General features: G+C 40.2%; 1 protein-coding gene across 1 annotated transcript in view; it reads left to right on the forward strand.

Annotated features, from left to right (window-relative positions):
• The first annotated feature begins 3,275 nt into the window (after positions 1 to 3,275).
• The window catches only part of sema3d (sema domain, immunoglobulin domain (Ig), short basic domain, secreted, (semaphorin) 3D), a 39,922-nt gene continuing 25,542 nt past the window's right edge, over positions 3,276 to 17,655 (forward strand). Inside the window, exons 1-6 of the mRNA XM_034215727.1 lie at positions 3,276 to 3,558; positions 10,493 to 10,750; positions 14,466 to 14,626; positions 16,785 to 16,847; positions 16,938 to 17,057; positions 17,149 to 17,242. Coding sequence (XP_034071618.1) covers positions 10,543 to 10,750; positions 14,466 to 14,626; positions 16,785 to 16,847; positions 16,938 to 17,057; positions 17,149 to 17,242 — 646 coding nt within the window. The 5' untranslated portion in view covers positions 3,276 to 3,558; positions 10,493 to 10,542. The remainder of the gene's footprint in view (positions 3,559 to 10,492; positions 10,751 to 14,465; positions 14,627 to 16,784; positions 16,848 to 16,937; positions 17,058 to 17,148; positions 17,243 to 17,655) is intronic.

Below are 17,655 nucleotides of genomic sequence, written 5' to 3' on the forward strand. Positions count from 1 at the left end.
CTGAGATTTACTGAAGGAGAAGCTTTTGATATACTGTCTGTGGGCAGAAATGCTGAAGGTGTCCTGGAAAATACTTTATTCACCTCTCATATCAAAGTTGCCATTACACAACAAACATTTGAATATTCACACATTTTGTATTCTGTGTGTATTTTTTTGTCTGCTGCACTTCACATTAGAATTACAGGGGAAACTTAAAGTCCCTCATATGCTTGTTGACATGTCCTGTTGAAATCTAATTAATGATCCTTATCACTTATCATCGATAAGTAACAATCATTGATAATTAGCTCCAGTCGTAGTTAGAGCACTACAAGCCTGGTGGCAGCTCATGGAATCAAGATTAGTTAATCAGTTCAAGTCTATTGGCACTAGGGCTTGGAGGCCTGCATGTGTGTGTTTGTTTCCCACATAGGACTCCCTGGGTGACCAAGCCTGGCGGACGGCCCTCTCACTGGAGATCTTCACGATTACTGTAAGAAATTACTCACAGATTGCACTGCCTTCTGTACCCTAACATCCACTATTTGTGTGATTGTGCACAAGGCCCTCTCCCACAAGAATACCACAAGCATGTTAAAAAAGCTGTTTCCTTCTGTAAACAACTGAGGACTGTGGACTTACTAATGGAGCATTTATGCCCAAATTGACAAGATTTTTGGCACTCTCACCTCATTTCACAAAGCATTTCACCCGGCAGGAGAAGGCAACTTCACATTGCTTAAGAACCTTAAGAAAATGAGACAGGGATTATGAACCAAACAATGCAAAGTGATATATTGGCCACTTACATATCCCAAACACATAATGTACGATTGAAAGTGTTTCCAATTTGTAAGGAGTTAATCCCTTTTGAATGAGAGAAGATTTCCCATCCTTTAAATCTCTGCTTCTCTACATCTTCAGATAACACATTCTTCCTCCTCCAATGTCCATGATCTTCTCTTGTTTACATTTGCGTAATACCATCACAAATGTGTGGGAGTAAAATCATCTCTATCTATGATGGTATATTTTACTGAAAACCACTAACTGCTGATCTCACATTTCTGCAGCTTCCCACCTCATCCAGAGTGAACGGTTGATCCTTCTTAATGGAGGATAACAACATTGTAGAAATGACTGGGGATTAAGAGGCTATTCTTTGGTTTGCTTTACCATGTCTTGCATTGCCAAATCCTTTCAGTTCACTCACACAACATCATATCAAAGGATAGGGATATTAGAAACACAAAACAAGCTACTATTGTGTAAGAAGTGGGAAGAAACTAAATTATCATGTATGTGTGTGTGTGTGTGTGGGGGGGGGGGGGGGGGTAGTGTGCACACTAACACATTCATACACACATCATGTTTTTTCCAATGTAACCACATTCTTGATTTTTAAATAACTTGACAGCTGTTCTGGGAACATTGTCAACTTCATCTTGACCTACAGTTAAAACAGTGTCTCAACTAATTTGAAAGAAAAGAAGATCTACATTGCTGTCACCATCACTCTGTTTTTGAGACTAGGAATGTTTGGAACAAGTTCAAATCCAACAAAATGGCCACAAACGGTCTACTAACCATATCATAGGCATTTTGGAGCCGTGCCTTGTCCTAGGGGTTAAGACCATGAACCTTTTTTCCCCATCCCTCTCATTCGTCTAATATTATCTACATACTGTAAGCACAAGAGCATGTATTTATAATTGTTTGGGGGGAAATGGGAAATACTTATATTTTACTTTGCTAGACTTGTAACTTTGTGCCTGGAGCATGTGATAAGTTAAAATGGAACGCTTCTTGGCCAATATCCCAGAAGGAAAATTGTCTAATTGTGGCTTTTTTGTGGAAAAATGTGAACCTCACAATGTTAAATGGTACAGGAATGCACAACATGTTTAACACAACTCTCAGGAGAATGGGCAGGGATGGGATTGACAGCATGCAGTGTTTAACGTCATCAAATGTAACATCATCAAATGGTTTTACTCTGTTTGTGTGGGTGTGTATGGGAGTTGTCCTGAGGAAGTACACACTCTGACACTTAACCACCCAACAGGGAGGGAGGACTATGATTTAACCTGTTAACCTTTAACCTAATCCTCTTCCGTAACTGGGACAAATTGCATCTGTTGAAAATACACACCCTCAGAGCTTGAACAGCAATAGGTAAATTACCACCAATGTGCAATCGCATGCGTATCCAATCTCACTTTATGAGTGTGACACACTGCTATACTCTTTTTTCTGGGTCCAACATTACAGCTCTCATCCTAAACGAATGTAACCTCAGTGAGTAATTGGCTCTAACCCTTCTTCAACTTCTACTAAAGTATCAAATCATTTTGTGGCTTTGGACTGGCTCATGTCTGTGTGTACATCTCTGAGAGTGCCAAAAAAGAAATCAATGTTTACTTGAAAATCTACCAGAGGATTGTGACGGCACGCTCCCGTCTAAAAGACACGCGGCCAAATAATCCCGCCCAGCAGGATCTGGCTAACCCAAATAAAGATGTTGTTCTGTCCTCTTAGAAGAGCCCAAGGGAAACCTAGAAGGAACGGTTCAGAAAGATGATCAGCCTAAAGGCCGTGACTAGACATGCATGCTCACATATCCCAAATGTAACAATAGTCGGTTAATCCCAGTGGCATGGGACGCATTTTCTTTATGAAATTAATTGTAATCAATCCCATTTGCTAGAGAAAAACTCATACAAGGCTCTTTGTATTTCTGCTCTATAGCATTATATTCTCATTCTTATTCTATCATTGAGCTCATTTTATCTTATAGCTAACAATTCTGTTCCATTTTGGTACGATTTACATTGTTTTAAAGAGGATTATAAGCGGTAATTCATGACTTTACCAATGCTTTATGAACCATTGAACAAATGTGAGTTTTCAGGTTGTGAAAACTCCTACAGCGTGACACTTTCTTGGTGTTTTTCCATGAAAAATACTCCTTCAATGGACTGCTCCTCCACTTCTGGAACAGGCATGCCGAGCATCTGGACCAGCATCCATTTGTAAACAACTTTTGAACAACATTTGCAGCTGCTGACTTGATAGTGTATTTGATACTCCATAACTTAGCTGGTTTCTATTATATGTTTTAAAATTAAAATCAATCTTATAATACTTCCACTTTTGCTGGTGTTTCTACAATTTGAGAATTTACCACAATCCACGTTCTCAATTCAGTATTGGCTGGCAGCTGCAGATGCTGAGGGCCCCTCCCTCCAGCAGCAGCATAATTGGGAGTTTACCGTCTGTCTTTCCCGGGGAGAACTGCCACAGAGTAACCAGCCATCCAACACACACATACACACAGAGAGTGCACCGAGAGTTCAAGAGCGCAAGAGTGCGTTTGACTACAATTAAGGGGAGTGGAAATACTTTGGGGAAGTTTTAAGTTTATCCATCCATTTCCTTTTGGTCTGGACGACGTCGCGCTAGTGTCCGTGCTGAAGATTACTTTTGTCTGAACGTCAGGCAATTAGGGATAGTGACGCTTCTGCCCTCTGTGTGGGCATGTGTTGCATGTGAGAAGAGACGGAGTTAAATGCGCAGGTAAGAGGAAACAAGCAATAACGACAACGAAGATGCAAATCATGTGCCGTAACGTAGAACTCTGATGTACTTTTTAAGTTCATTTTATGATTTGTAGATATTGACTTTCCAATTCAAAGTAATGTGTAATGTGTAATGTCTCTTGCGACGCTGATTGATGTTGTCCAGAGCTTAGCTGATTCGAAGAAAGAGCCATGTATCAATTCAGGTTTTACTTTCATTTAATTGAATGTTCATATGGTTTTGACACAATGGTGTATGCCGGTTATATTTTACTTTTCAAAACGTATCCTTCGTCAATAACGTGTCTATCTAACATTTTTGATATTTTCATGTATTCTATTACTTCTGCAACTGTAAGTTCTGCAGCACAACTTTACACATTTCCTAAATCCAACTTTTGAAAATCAGGATTTTGGACTTGTCTCTCTACAATGTCAACTTTTTAAGAAATTCAGGACAGCTTTTCTTCTTTTTGTATTAATGATGAGGAGCATAACCCTCTTGAATTGCTGAAAATGTAAAAGAATCAAAGATCTTTACATTATTTTCAACAGAAAAAAGCAATGTGTTTTTTAACGGTGCTATCACTAATGGGTTGAAAGTTTCCTTTAGGATGTAAAATCATAAATGTAGGATTCATATATTCACACTTTACAGTTAATTAAGCTGAATGTGCAACCTCATGTCAATGTGTCACAGTGTGTTTTTATTTTAATCCGCTGACAGATATATGGGGCACGATAGATATAAATATATGAGTAGTTGGTTGAGTGGCAGAATGTTATGGTATACCAAATGTGCTTGACATGTGTTTAGACAGTTTTTGATAAGGGGGGTGAATGTGGGGGCTTCAACCTCAAATTAAATGTGACAAAGTGCACTTACACAGCCTTTTCACTCCTCTTTGATGATCCAAGTATTCACATTGCATCTCTCCAGTACATTAAACATGCTATAGTGAACTTACTTGCTTAACTTATGGAACTCACTGTGATATTTGTGTTTCTGTGGTTTACTGTGCAGCGTATTGGGAAAAAAAACAGCCATGTGTGTTTAGTGTAGTTATTTAACCATCCTTCCCTTCCCTGTAAATCAAACAGTCTCAAGGAGCCACTCTGCACTCACTGTGCTTCTAAAGGTTTATCTAACTCCCTACAAGGCGCTTTGTGTTGAGGGGGTGTTATAGAGGCAGAGAAACTATGGAAGTGAGGCAGAAAGAGAGATGGGAGTTGTGCGGATATTGATTTCCCTGGCAGTGTTTCAGGGCTTTCGATCAGCATGACTGGAGAAAATAAATGATTTCTGCTTCGGGCCACAGAAAGACAACTTCGAAAAATACTGTCTGATTTTCTCCTTTAAACATTGTCCAAAAGTTACGTCACTGAGGTGGTGTCTGCCAGGAATACTTAATGCAGACCACTGTATACACAGCAGCTGCGGATGGAGCAGACTATGGGCTGCGGCTGAAATCACAACCTGGAAATGTACGCTGGGGATCTTTAAGGACTTGGAAGAGAATTTTGAAAAGTGACAGCATGCTTTGAAAAAGGTTTATAGTCTAATTTCTGTGAGAGCTCTTTTATAGTTTGGAAAATAGATTTGTTAATAAGTTATAATGCGATTCTGGTACGTGGTTCCCTTCCCTTTGTTCATTGTATACATTTTTTTCAAACTCATGTTGTGCTAACCCTGAGCCACTGTTCTTGTGTTCTATGTTGCTTGTCTGGACCGATCAAACATTACCCGTAAAAAAAATCACAGCAACAACATGAAGCTGTGTTATGAATGGCCTCCAGCACCATTCCTGCGCTCTGTGACGGCATCATGGTGTTCAAAGCTTTTTCCTGGACGGTGATGAAAACTATAAACCTAAAGAGGTCTTTCTCAAAACTCAACAGGATTTGGTTGGGGAGCATTATGGAAACAGATTTGTTATCCTTTATATGGAGTTTCCAGAATCACATACAAAGTAGCAAGCACCTTTACTGCAGTGGTGATGTTAGTGTGTTTAAAAAGTCTACAACGTCTAGGTGCCAATGACTTGCAGACAGACATTTTGGCTAGGTTTGCCTGCTATTTGGCCTTCCTTCTGTCTGTACTGTCTGAACCACACTGGAGCTGGGGTGGAGATAACCACATAACAAAAGCTCTCCCAGGACTAGGAAAGAACAAGAGAGATACTTTCCACATTTGTTTAAGAAAGTAATGCTCTTGAGAGGAGTTGTTGCATAGCATACATGGGTGTACCCTTATATCCTCAGGCCGTCAGGAGAGTGAGAGCACTTACAACTGTCAGTCTCTGTTTAGTGTTTTCATGCCCTATTACTCCCATCTGCCTACCTCAGGATGGTATTAGCTTACACACGCACATATGTTCATACATGCAGACTCTCATACACATTCAGAGATGCTGGCTTGGGTCATGGCCCATTCACCATGTGTTGAGTTACTTGTGTTGTTGTCCCATATTAATCGGCATGTATATCCATACTCCGTTGTCTCAGTTACACGGTTGTTTCTCTCTGTTCTAAATAGCCTCTCAACTTTGCTTCCACTTTGTTTTTCCATAACCATCCTCTCTATTGAAAGGAGTTAAACCCCAGATCCAGTGTCTCTTCCCGCCCCGGCTCTCCCACCTCTCCATTCAATCTTGGTGTGACAGCAGACCTGAGCTGGCACTATCTGATAAAGATCGGAGGGTTAAACATAAAGCAAGACTTAAACAAAGGCAACACAAGCAATATTATGTGTCTTTGGTGTATTTGGTTACCATACCAGCAGTTTCTTAGAGTATTTCTGCAGTGTTTTCAGATAACAACTAAGGAAGGGACAAAATGTGGACAGACAGGAACTCAGGGTTGGTATTTGTATTCCTATCCTTAGGATTTTCGCCACAGACATACTCTTCACCTCCAAATAGCAAGGACTTCCTTCCACTGGAATGTAGTCCGGTCTGGGCATTACCGTCCACCGATTTCATGCGTAGAAGTTTCCCAAGCGTGATTGTCATGAGATGTCTGTTATTTTTTAATGTGGTTGTAATGTGTTTATGTGATGCAGAACAGGGCCGGAATGATTCACTCTGAGAAATCTTCTCATACTCTTCTTTACTAGCAGTTGAGTTAACAGACAGAGTGGTTTAGTTGTGTGAGAGGGGCCTCCTGAAATCAGGCAGCCGTGGTTTTGTGATTTATAGGATTTATTTGCAGGTAAATGGCTGCAGGAAATACAGACTTTCCTAATGTCAAGGGATCAAATTATCCCTGTTCTAGTCCAAGGAGAGGTATTAGATATCCCTACCTCACATGTTTTTCTACTAAGCATCTATTCATGTTTTAGGGCTAATTAATGTCTGCATTTTTAACTTCAAAGCCCATCTATGTCTTGATCACTCGGTTTGGATGATTAGGTTTTGTGCGCAAGGGGATATTTTATTTTTGCATTCATTGTTTTGGAGTGATATGTAATGATGGCACATTCTGTGCGGATTGATACGGTGTTTCACTCAGATAATGTGGGGTAATGTTTGTGGTTGGAATCTATAATGAATTACAGCTTGCTGCCTTGATGTTTACTTTATGACTTGACTAAACAAAGTACTGAAAAAAAGGAGCTATACAACAAAAGCTGCTGAAAAGCTTTAGTGTAGTATTTACGTTGAGGTTTTTGATCTGAGTCCAGAAAAATATTACATAGCCACGAGGATCACATGTTTCATATTTACTTGTTCTGCAGCATACGGTTAAATACCATTAAGCTGTAGCAAGTGTTTGATGTGTTAACATTATTAAGGCAAAAATAGTTTAGATTACAAACTGTTGGACCCTATAGATGAACATTAATATTTTGTATTGGTAGCCTTAGGAGACAGAGCTGACAGTGCTATTTTCAAAAGTATTTTAGTTTGTTATTGAAATAAAAAACACAATATATACGGTGCCAAGACATAAAGCTAACATTCTGCGTCTGTATTTGAACAATGTTTAGTTTTCCTTTTTACTGCCATCCAAACTATATGTTATCGCCAGCAGAACAACTTTAATGCTTTTTCTATATGCTTTATAGTTTGTGTTAAGTGAACACACCAACAGTGTGGCCTGGTGGCTGTCCTACATGTTCCCTTTGAGACATGAACTCACACTGACTCACTGGCGAGTTGCATGCTTGCTTAAATACAAGGTAAAAAAAAGATGATTGACTGTTGCCAAGAAAAATAACAAATGTCTTGAGAGCGAGAAACAATTACCTATGTTGTTCTGCCAGGTCAGTGCCTGTGGTCGGGGAATAAAGACAAATAGCCTTGCTAATGCACTCTGTCCTGTGGAGATGGAGGGGTTTGATAATAATGTACGCTACAGGGCACCTGGGTGTTGCTAAATGCCTCATTAGGGGTGGTCTCTGTGTGAAAATGCCCATGGCCAGAGTACTTCTTCACCATCTGCTCCTTCCTTATGTCTGCTGACAACTTCTGTGAATATTGTTTCTTTTAAAAGTTCAGCTATCTACATGTCTAACATATCACCCTAGTCAAAATAGATTATATCGGTAATGAATGGCTGTTGGTGAGTGGTCGTTGATTTCGCACACCATATTGGTTTGATGTTGAGCCCACCACTGGAAAGTCCGGTTTATTTGAGGTGGTGACATCTATAAAATGCTATATGTTGGGCCGCGATCTGAAGCAAGCAGCACCATATTTGCTGCTAGCTTTAAATCTGTCACCATCGCCATCAGGATGGTTTCCCATCACCCCCTGCACCGTGTGCCGGCCATGCTGCCAAAGACAACAGGGGCTGTAGCCGCCAGGAAACAGGGGTGTTAGCTTAACTCACATGGTACAAGCTGTCTGATTATTCTCTTTTGCACCTCCCTATCTCTCATACTCTTTCTCTCTATCTCTCTTTTCATCTCCATTATCCACCATTTCCGAAGTATCGACTGACTGGCAACGCATATTGTGTCCTCCCTTGCTATATCGTGTGACGATCTCCTGTTGTCATTTATTTCTCAACAGATGGAGAGTTCTAAATCCTCCTCTTCTAACACTTGAGCTTTCTCCTTTGTTTGGGGTGTATTCTTCCAGAGGGGTGCTGCACAGGCCTGTACTGCTGATAGATGGTGGCACTCAAGCGGTAAAGAGAGATACATTACTCGAACGCTACTCACATGGGTGAAATCGTGTCACTGCGCCCCTGAAGATACTGTAGGAAGGATGAGCCCCACCAGCAGCACTATCACTGTCGCTCACAAAGTGTGCAACGACCGCACAGCCTTAAACCTGCTCCCTTTCTCACTCTCTTTGCCGATTGCCCATCCATCACACACAGCTCTATATCTGTATTTCTAACCCTGAAGGTGTGAAGGTGCCTCAATTTGTCATCTTAAGTAAACAGCAGTCTGTTTATCAGGGTCTAATCCTCTCCAGTTTGGAGCTACGGGGTTTTGGATGTTTGCCACTCTGCCCTGATTCTCCGTAATGAGCTCAAGTTTCAAACACCAGAGGCCAAAACTTGAGAGGGAAAATAAATGAGGTGGAATGATGTTGTACTTTTACAGCTTGAATTTGTCTGCCATGCCATGCAAATCTGTGTGTGTAAGCTTGAATTAACGTATGTTCATTGAATGTCAATTTTATGTTGTCACAAGACAGGTTGATGTGTGTTATCGGACATGGGGGTGGAAAGAAAGTAATGAGGGCAATTTAGCAGTAAGGTCTTTGGGGGAGGCATTCTTTTGATGCATTCATTAATTTCTTCATCGATTGTTTGGTTAATTAGTAGCTAGGTGGCTGTGGAATGCAGGTTTAAAAACACGGTTCTTCGGCAGGGTGATGCACTACATACAGAACTGGCATACATAATTTAGTGGAAGGTTGAGTTAAGGATGCACCCCTTTGCTTGAGTTGGCACAAAGAAAGAAACTTGTGTAATTGTGTTGATTAGAGTAAATCAGCAACAATAAACTAAGAAATATATTTACATTCAGATACCTATGAATAACCAGAGAGTGGTTTCTAAATTCATGCAGAAGTTGTTAGTTGCTTGTAAATGAGCTCTTAGTTTCTGATTTATTTATAATAATCTCTTATTTATAATGTTAGCAGAGAAAACAACATCCTCTCTATTGTCAGTTGCATGTCCTTTGTTTCGTGGGATGATTATATTTGCATGCTTGAAAAAGATAAAACATAGAAAAGAGTAACCAAACAAACCCACTGAAAAATTGACAACTTTTAATCTTACCATCTTTGCTAGTTCAAAATGAAAACATTGCCAAATGGCGGATTTCAAGTTTCATCCTCAAAGATTTCACCTTGTCCATGTTCAATTTGTACACGTCGCTCAAGTTCTTCTTGCTTATTAGTGCTAGAAAAGGCAGGAAGCGTTCCCATGACTGTTCACTCATATGTCTCACTTTGCATTGAGTGTGAACTAATGTCTGTGCTACAGGCCTCTTTAATGCACTGTGAAGTCCCAGACATTACATGGCCCATTTTTTTCACAGGACATAAAGCAGGAGATGACAGGGTCATCAACCAATGTTGAAACTATAAAGCAGTATCATTTAGCTTAAGAATGAAATGAGTTATCCAAGTCAAAAGAAGATAGAGGAGATAGGGAGGACGTGAAAGAAGCATAGCCGAGTGAAAGATTGTAGAATGTCACTGTTTTGTTAGAGTGACCTTTGTTTTGGGCAAACAGATTTAAGGGCGACACAAAAGGGAAGCCAGTGACAGGCAGCAGCTGATGTAGGGCGGGTAAAGAGAGGGGACATGCCTGCAGGGCTCCATGGTGAAACGACTGAATAGTCACAACAGAAACCCGTGTGCATATCCTGTGCAAAGTTTGATGAGACTGCACACACACTCATGCACACACACATGTATGATTGCTCCTCCCTTGCTTGACTCTTTACTCCGGTCTACCTCCAGGGTTGCAGAAAAGGATAAAGTGAAAACGGAACAAGACCACTCCAAACACCATGAAGAAAGGGGACTTTGTTAATCAGAGTTGGAATGAAGTTGGGGCTCTACACTGCATGTCTGGCAGTAATTATGGCAGCAAAATGAAGAGGATTAAGGTACTAACCCATCCAGGGTTAACATTAGTGGGATTGATGTTGTTGGCCACTCTGCCTTTTGGAGCAAGCATCAAACAAACTGTCCCAAGGGTCAAACTCAACTACAAAGGTAAGAAAACGTTTTGATTTGTCTGAGATTTCTTTTAAATGTTGTTCCATAATTTACATGTACTTTAATACATTTGATTACAGTTTGAACCAACATTACATTTTGGTAATTTCATTTGACATATTTCATTGTGTGCCTACAACTTTTGTCATCAGCACATTTGCACCTATCTGTAATTATTGTGTATAAGAGATACATGACCATAAGCATTTCAGACATTCAATTAGCATCTTTAAAGGCATTGTTTAGATTTGTTTCTCCCTCCTTATAACATCTGTCCCTATGTGTCTCTCATTCTCTTGCGGTTTTGTGCACAATGCCAAGAGGAAAAGTAAAAAGAGAGTATATTACACTCAGTTGTGCTGTTAAAGTCAATGGTCTTTGAAACAACACTGTAAAGTAGAGTAGGAGCTATGAGACTCACTTACTGATTTATTAGCCCACCTCTTAATCCCCCCTGTTTATAATGTTAGATGGGTATGAGAATGTTCCCTTGTCACTTTTTGGCAAACATGCCATCTTGACATAACCGTATAACTAACAATTGCAATCAGTTTGAAATATGCTGTTGTTCAGTATTATTATAACTCTTACTCTTGTACAATACAACCATGCAGAATAACGGTTCATGGTGATGCTCTCGGTCCATTGGAGACTCTCGTTCAAGCCGCTGTGTGTATATTAGCCGGTCCCGGCAATGTGCACTGCGTCTATGTGTTTAGCTTTGCGTCAACTGTTTGTTTTGTGCCACCGGAGAAAAGCTGAATTATGGTTCCCCCTAAAACCCATCCTTAACTCCAGTGCAAACTTTACTTCAAAGTCTCCGTCCCTTATGCGTTGTATCAACTACCAGAAACCACACAAATGAACTTCAGTCTTGGTCCATAAAATTGAATCCCCACTTGCCTAAAAGTAAACTCACTCTGACTTTAACCTCCAAAGGCACTCTTCTGGTCAAAGGCTTCCAAAGCCCATGGCTGGAAATAGATACACATGTATGTCCTGTGAGTCCAACATAAATATATGTAAGTAGCTGAAGGAGTAATGATTGCTGTGGACAGTGTTTACTCTGCAGTTATTCTAGCATTTAGTCTACAGTTTGTCTCGTTTAATGTTTTTTCCTAACCCACCAGATAATAAAATAAAGCACTTTATTATTTCACATAGCATTTTAATGGGGCCATATATATGAGAAAACTTTTTTGATACTCTATCAGGGTGTGTCTCTTGGCTTTGACTATGACTAAACGTTGCTGTTCATGCAAGAGGCCTTCTGAGAAAGTAATGGTTTTCTTTTCAGACACCACATTAACAACTGTAGAGCAATGTCCATTTCTGGCTCTCTCCGTCAGAATGACTGAATCCAAGAAGAAGCAAAATCACCGTCAACCCAATGCACACATCATTCACACATAACTTGTCATCGTCTCATCAGTGTACGCTCTTCAAAAGCAACACCACCCAGCAGTGATCACTCTTCAAACATCACATAACCCCCCCCCCCCAGTGAAAGCACAACTCCAATGAGTGGAGGGTGAAACGATCAAAGCAAAATCATCCCTGATTGAATGAACACCTCCAAAACAACTGCCTTGTTCCCCAAACTTATGAACTCTCCACTTAAAAAACACAAGTTCAAGTTTCGTTCAGATCCACATCATATTATGTACATCGAGGCCTTCTTCCAAATGAAGTCATCTGGTTCAAATACTTTTAATGTGCTGCACATTCAGATTATTGTGATGACTTTGTTCTTTATGTGCGACCAATATTAGTTAATTACGTTGTTGCAATCTGTCATTAGTTTTGTGGTGTGTATAACTCCAGAGCTACATTTTTTTAAATTTAAAGGACATTTTCCTCATAGTAAAAAGTTCCACCATATAACGCTGCAGTATTTAACTCATTTCCTTAAAAACCACACATCATAACACATGTCATGTCAGTGATTAATCTGGCTGTGCAAAAAGTTCACAAGTAATGGTTTCTTTATTTATATGTTCTTATAAACATTATTGGCTGTGACGTTACTCTGTGTCTTCTGAATCCAGAGACATAACCGCATATACCACATTTTTAATAAAGGCAGAACAAAGACAATGGTCATGTGAGACATACAGCCTAACCTATAGCTTAATGCAGAGCACATTAAGAGGTAGGGAAGTCTTATAAATATGACGTGACTCTTCTTCCAGCACATATGGCAGATGTATATTCTGCATCATTGCAGCAACTAACATCTTTTCCACTTCCATGCTCTTATATCAAATTCAACCTTCAGACAAAAGGGAACGTTGCGGATCATTAAGCATTACCTTACTCATCCTTTGTTAGATGGTTTGCTCTTGTACAATAGCAGACATTAAATCTAGTTAATCAGCAGAACCTAAACCTGTTGGCAGCAAGCCGACATGGTGATGACTTACTCAAATACATGTGTGGATGAGAGTGCCTCAGAGCTCCAGCAGAGGAGCTAATCAACAGCTGTTAGGGGGAAGAGGGCTCTCCTCTCTGAGAGAAGGTGTGGACCACTATAGTAAGCGGCAACAGCTAAGCAGGTTGTTTGAATGGGCTCATAGTGCTACGTGTTTACAGAGCAGATTAGCGTTAGCCAAAGGCTAGCAGGCCTAATCTCTCTGTGAGGTTTAGTCTGCTGGGGGCATGATGTTCAGGGGTGTGAGATATGAGCATGTGGCAGTGCTGTGTGTGTTAGCTTGTGTAAAGGAGGAGGTATTAAAGCAAGGTTGTGTGGTGTGGAGGGGTCGTAGAAGTTAAAATATTGAAGGTTGGTAACCCCTGCAATCCTTCACACTAAGAGGGTAATCACAATGTCAATCCTTTCAGAGTGACTCCCAAAGGACTCCCCCACACTGAGCCTGTGTTTATTCAAGGCATGTTGCTATACTGATGAAATGAAAAGAGCCTGGTGATAGAATAGATTTACTAAGATCAAGGAGATCAAGGACACAGTACTGGGCTGAGAATGTAGTCAGATATGGAAGCTGTGAATCAAAGCGAAACTGCGCCGTATATTTTACATTTTATGTACAGTTTATTTAAAATATACTACTATAAATCATAAAGAAGTCAAAAGCAAACTACATCATCATCCTATGGTTGAGCACCAGGTATTCCACGTGATCTTATCATGATCTAATCTCGCATTGGCCATGACAGACCTATGGAACAGCTAAAGTTCATCACTTCGTTTTCTGAAGATGTTCAGTCATTTGTAAAATAAGGTTTAGTCAGGAAAGATCTGAAAGAGAGATGAATGTTGTTGGACAACAAACATACATTAACAGCTGGTGTTCAACTATGATATGTATTCATGGTTTATGAAAATACCCTGATGAAGATATCTCATAGTGCATGCACCAAAGTACTGTGCTGTTAAATGAGTCTGCTACTGTATCTCTTATCTATCAGCATGTAAGGTGTTAAACCCCAGAGGATTAGCCATGTTTTAGCTCAAGCCAAGACTTGTCTTATTTTATGTAAGAGGAAACCCAGTGCTTGTCTTTGAGACAAGTGAACTGAAGAGAATAAGTTAAACTTGACAGCCTAATCCTGCTCAAATAATTTTTACAACATAGTGTAATTCAATGCTAGATGGTGCATTTTTAGATGTGAGCTCAATGCACACATTGTACTGCAGAGATGTATTAATCTCTTTGTTTGTGTCAATGTCTTTCTTTTACTTGCTCTGGGCCAGAACTGCTGCAAGCCGGCAGTGTATCTGTGTTTTTGGGCCCCTCCGATGGCCTCCACTCCCACTCGCTGCTGCTGGATGAGGAGAGAGGTCGTCTTCTGTTGGGAGCGAGGGATAACATCTACCTGCTCGACCCTGACAATCTGGCCAGAGCCCCCAGAAAGGTAAACCATGTTGTGAATTATACAGAATATGCAAATTATATATAGAACAATACTAAACATTCCAAGGCCAAGAATTCATCTAGTGCAATAAATAAACAGCAGATTGTGAGTTTGTAGCTGTCACGGCCATTTGTTATACATGACAGGTTGTTTTGGTATACTCTGAAGTGTTTACAGCTGTTTTAAGAATCGCCAACACCCTCTGACCAGAAAATAGTGGTCTAAGATATTCAACTTTCAATAGGAGATGGAGTATCTGCTCCACACAGAGTAAAATTACCCAGTCCTTAGACATGCAAACGTCCTAATATCCTCTGTCATTTACTGTTAACAGCTCAGTGTTATATAGATCATAAAGACTCCACATGCTTCAGTCCATGACCCTTAAATGAGGCTTGTCATTAATTGGGGTGATTTTCTTTCCCCCATTTGTTGTAAAGCTGAATTGAACCCTGACGTGTATTGTTTTAGAGAAGAGCTCACCTTTCAGTCACCAACAGTCTGAAACTGTCTGTCGGGCGAGGTCAGGGTCACCATGTTGGAGGACACACGCACAAGTATAAACACATTTAAGGACTACACACACTCACACTTACACAAACACACAAATGCATTTGGACAGATGCCATATGTTAAAGTTTGTAGATGTGAGTGTGTGTTTATGCAGCTGAGGTTGATCCGCAAGTGGGACGACTGTGTGTTTATTTGATTTTATCTGGTTATTTTAACTCTTAGTCTTGCTCTCAAAGTGTTGTCTTTTTGTTGCCTCGATGGTTATTGATACTGATGCCAGGGAGATATGCACCGAACGTTTAATTCTCTTTGCCCTCTGGGACCAGCCCTTGACAATGAATATGATCTAGAAAAGCAAACTTGGTGTTTATCAGTTAATGAAGAGGCATACCTCGAAGAAAGGGACCCTCTGGTACTGAAACATAAACAAATAATCTCTGAGCAAACTTTCCAGGTGTTTCTACCTTGATTTTTAGCAGATAGCTGCTATGTTGTTAACTTTTTACTACAGTCTTTAACAATCCACACATGCTGTGGTTAAACTGGGCCACTGATTACTTTTCTGAACTTTAAAACCAGTTTAAGACCTTCACAGGCTCCACACCATACTCAGTCGACACATCATGTTGTAACACTGGCTTTCTGTATGAATTCCTTTGCGGCATTGCATTGATATGGAATCATAAGGTGTTTTAATATTTATGCAAGCGTATGTTGACCCATGAATATGTTTGGCGATAGCTCTCCTTGGTAGGATTTAGGGGAGGTAACACGCTAAGCACTTAAGCCTGTTATAACACGTGTGAACAGGATGGGGAACATTGATTGTATACGTCCATAGCTCTCTCGTACCAGCACCTGGCCTGGAGCCTTTAATTATTGTACAACTGAGTTCAGCTTTTTAATAATCCTCAACTTGTCAAAGAGAGAGGTGAGGAGTGAACATTTTGCAACGCTGATTTTATTTATATAGCACTTTTAATATTACACTGGAAATTGTGCAGGCCAAGGGGGAGTACAATGCAAAATTAAAAATAACAGAAGAGCAACCGATACAAACCCCAAAAGTTCAGAGGGAAACAGAAATATAGAATAATATTATGCCTCTGTATTGAATAAAGAACTATGGTGCCTGTACTTCTCTGGTACTTTGTTCCACAGTTGAGAGGCCCTCGCTGTAAAGGACTGGCCTCCTCTTGCGTTTAGCCTTTAAGAGCTACTACAAAGGACTATCTGGAGGATTGTGAGCTGCACTTAGGCTCATTTAAGGTTAGGGGGTCATGAGTTTACTCAGGAGAGCCCATTACATTGATCCATGAAATCTTATATTCTACTCTAAAGTGCATAGAGATTAAAGATACTAAAACACGAGTATTATGCACTCCCCTTTTAGATGTTATGAGAAGTCTTGTAGCTGCTTTCTGAACCTTCAGCAGGTTGAACTTGTTTATTGTTATTTCATTATTTAAAAAGGTGTTATTGCATTTCAACATCCTGGTAGAGATGCAATTAATATGTTAATGACAATGTGCAAAAAGGCTTAAACACCTAAATGATAGTTACATATACTTGGAAAATAACTGTGTGAGGATTTATTTAGCATTTGAGATGTGAAAATGTTCTTCCTTTTTTTATCTGTCATTAGATTAACTGGCCTGCTCCGAGGGACCGAGTCGAAATGTGCAAACTGGCAGGAAAAAATGCAAATGTGAGCACTTGACTACTTCAAATCATATCATCTCTTCATCATTTTATAATAGCTAATCCTTGCCCTTTTTTCTGTCCCTGCTTGTCGTAGTTGGAGTGTGCTAACTTTGTTAGGGTCCTCCACAACTACAATCGAACACATGTTTATGGCTGTGGGACAGGCTCTTTCCACCCCACCTGTGCTTTTATTGAAATCACTGGCCGCAGAGAGGTAAAGTAGACATGAGAGAGAGAACCTCAGCAGTAGTTCATTTTGACACAAGGTCAGGATTTGGATTTAATTTAGTGAAGCTTTCTCTTAGGATGGCGTGTTCCAACTGCTGTCGAGTACAGTGGAGTCTGGCAGATTGAAGTGTCCTTTTGATCCCCTGCAGCCGTTCACCTCGGTCCTCACAGGTACCATCACACAACACTCTGACAGGCCTTTTTTGCCTTATCTGTCCCGCAACAGATTTATTTGGCTTCACGCACCATTAAACCAGGAATAAATTATGTTTCTCCATAAGTCTCTACTCAGCTGTTTGAGTACATTTGCATTTGTCATGTGTCTGTTTTCCTGGCACTTTTCTGTAAATTATTTTGCTCAAGAAAGCAAAGCAAGCAGACATTTCCCAGGCAGCAACACAGTCACTTGGCAGACACTTGTAAACAGCAAGTGCTTTTGAGCCGTATCTCTCCTTCACATGTTTGTTTCTTGAAATGTTTCTGTAGATGAGTTCACCGAGGTAAGTCAATGAAAAATGGAAGGAGCTAACAAGAAATAGAAACTGAAATTTGAATAATTTTCTTCTGGTGTACATGTTTAATTA

The sequence above is a fragment of the Gymnodraco acuticeps genome, unplaced genomic scaffold (assembly GCF_902827175.1).
Source record: "Gymnodraco acuticeps unplaced genomic scaffold, fGymAcu1.1, whole genome shotgun sequence".
Taxonomy (NCBI): domain Eukaryota; kingdom Metazoa; phylum Chordata; class Actinopteri; order Perciformes; family Bathydraconidae; genus Gymnodraco; species Gymnodraco acuticeps.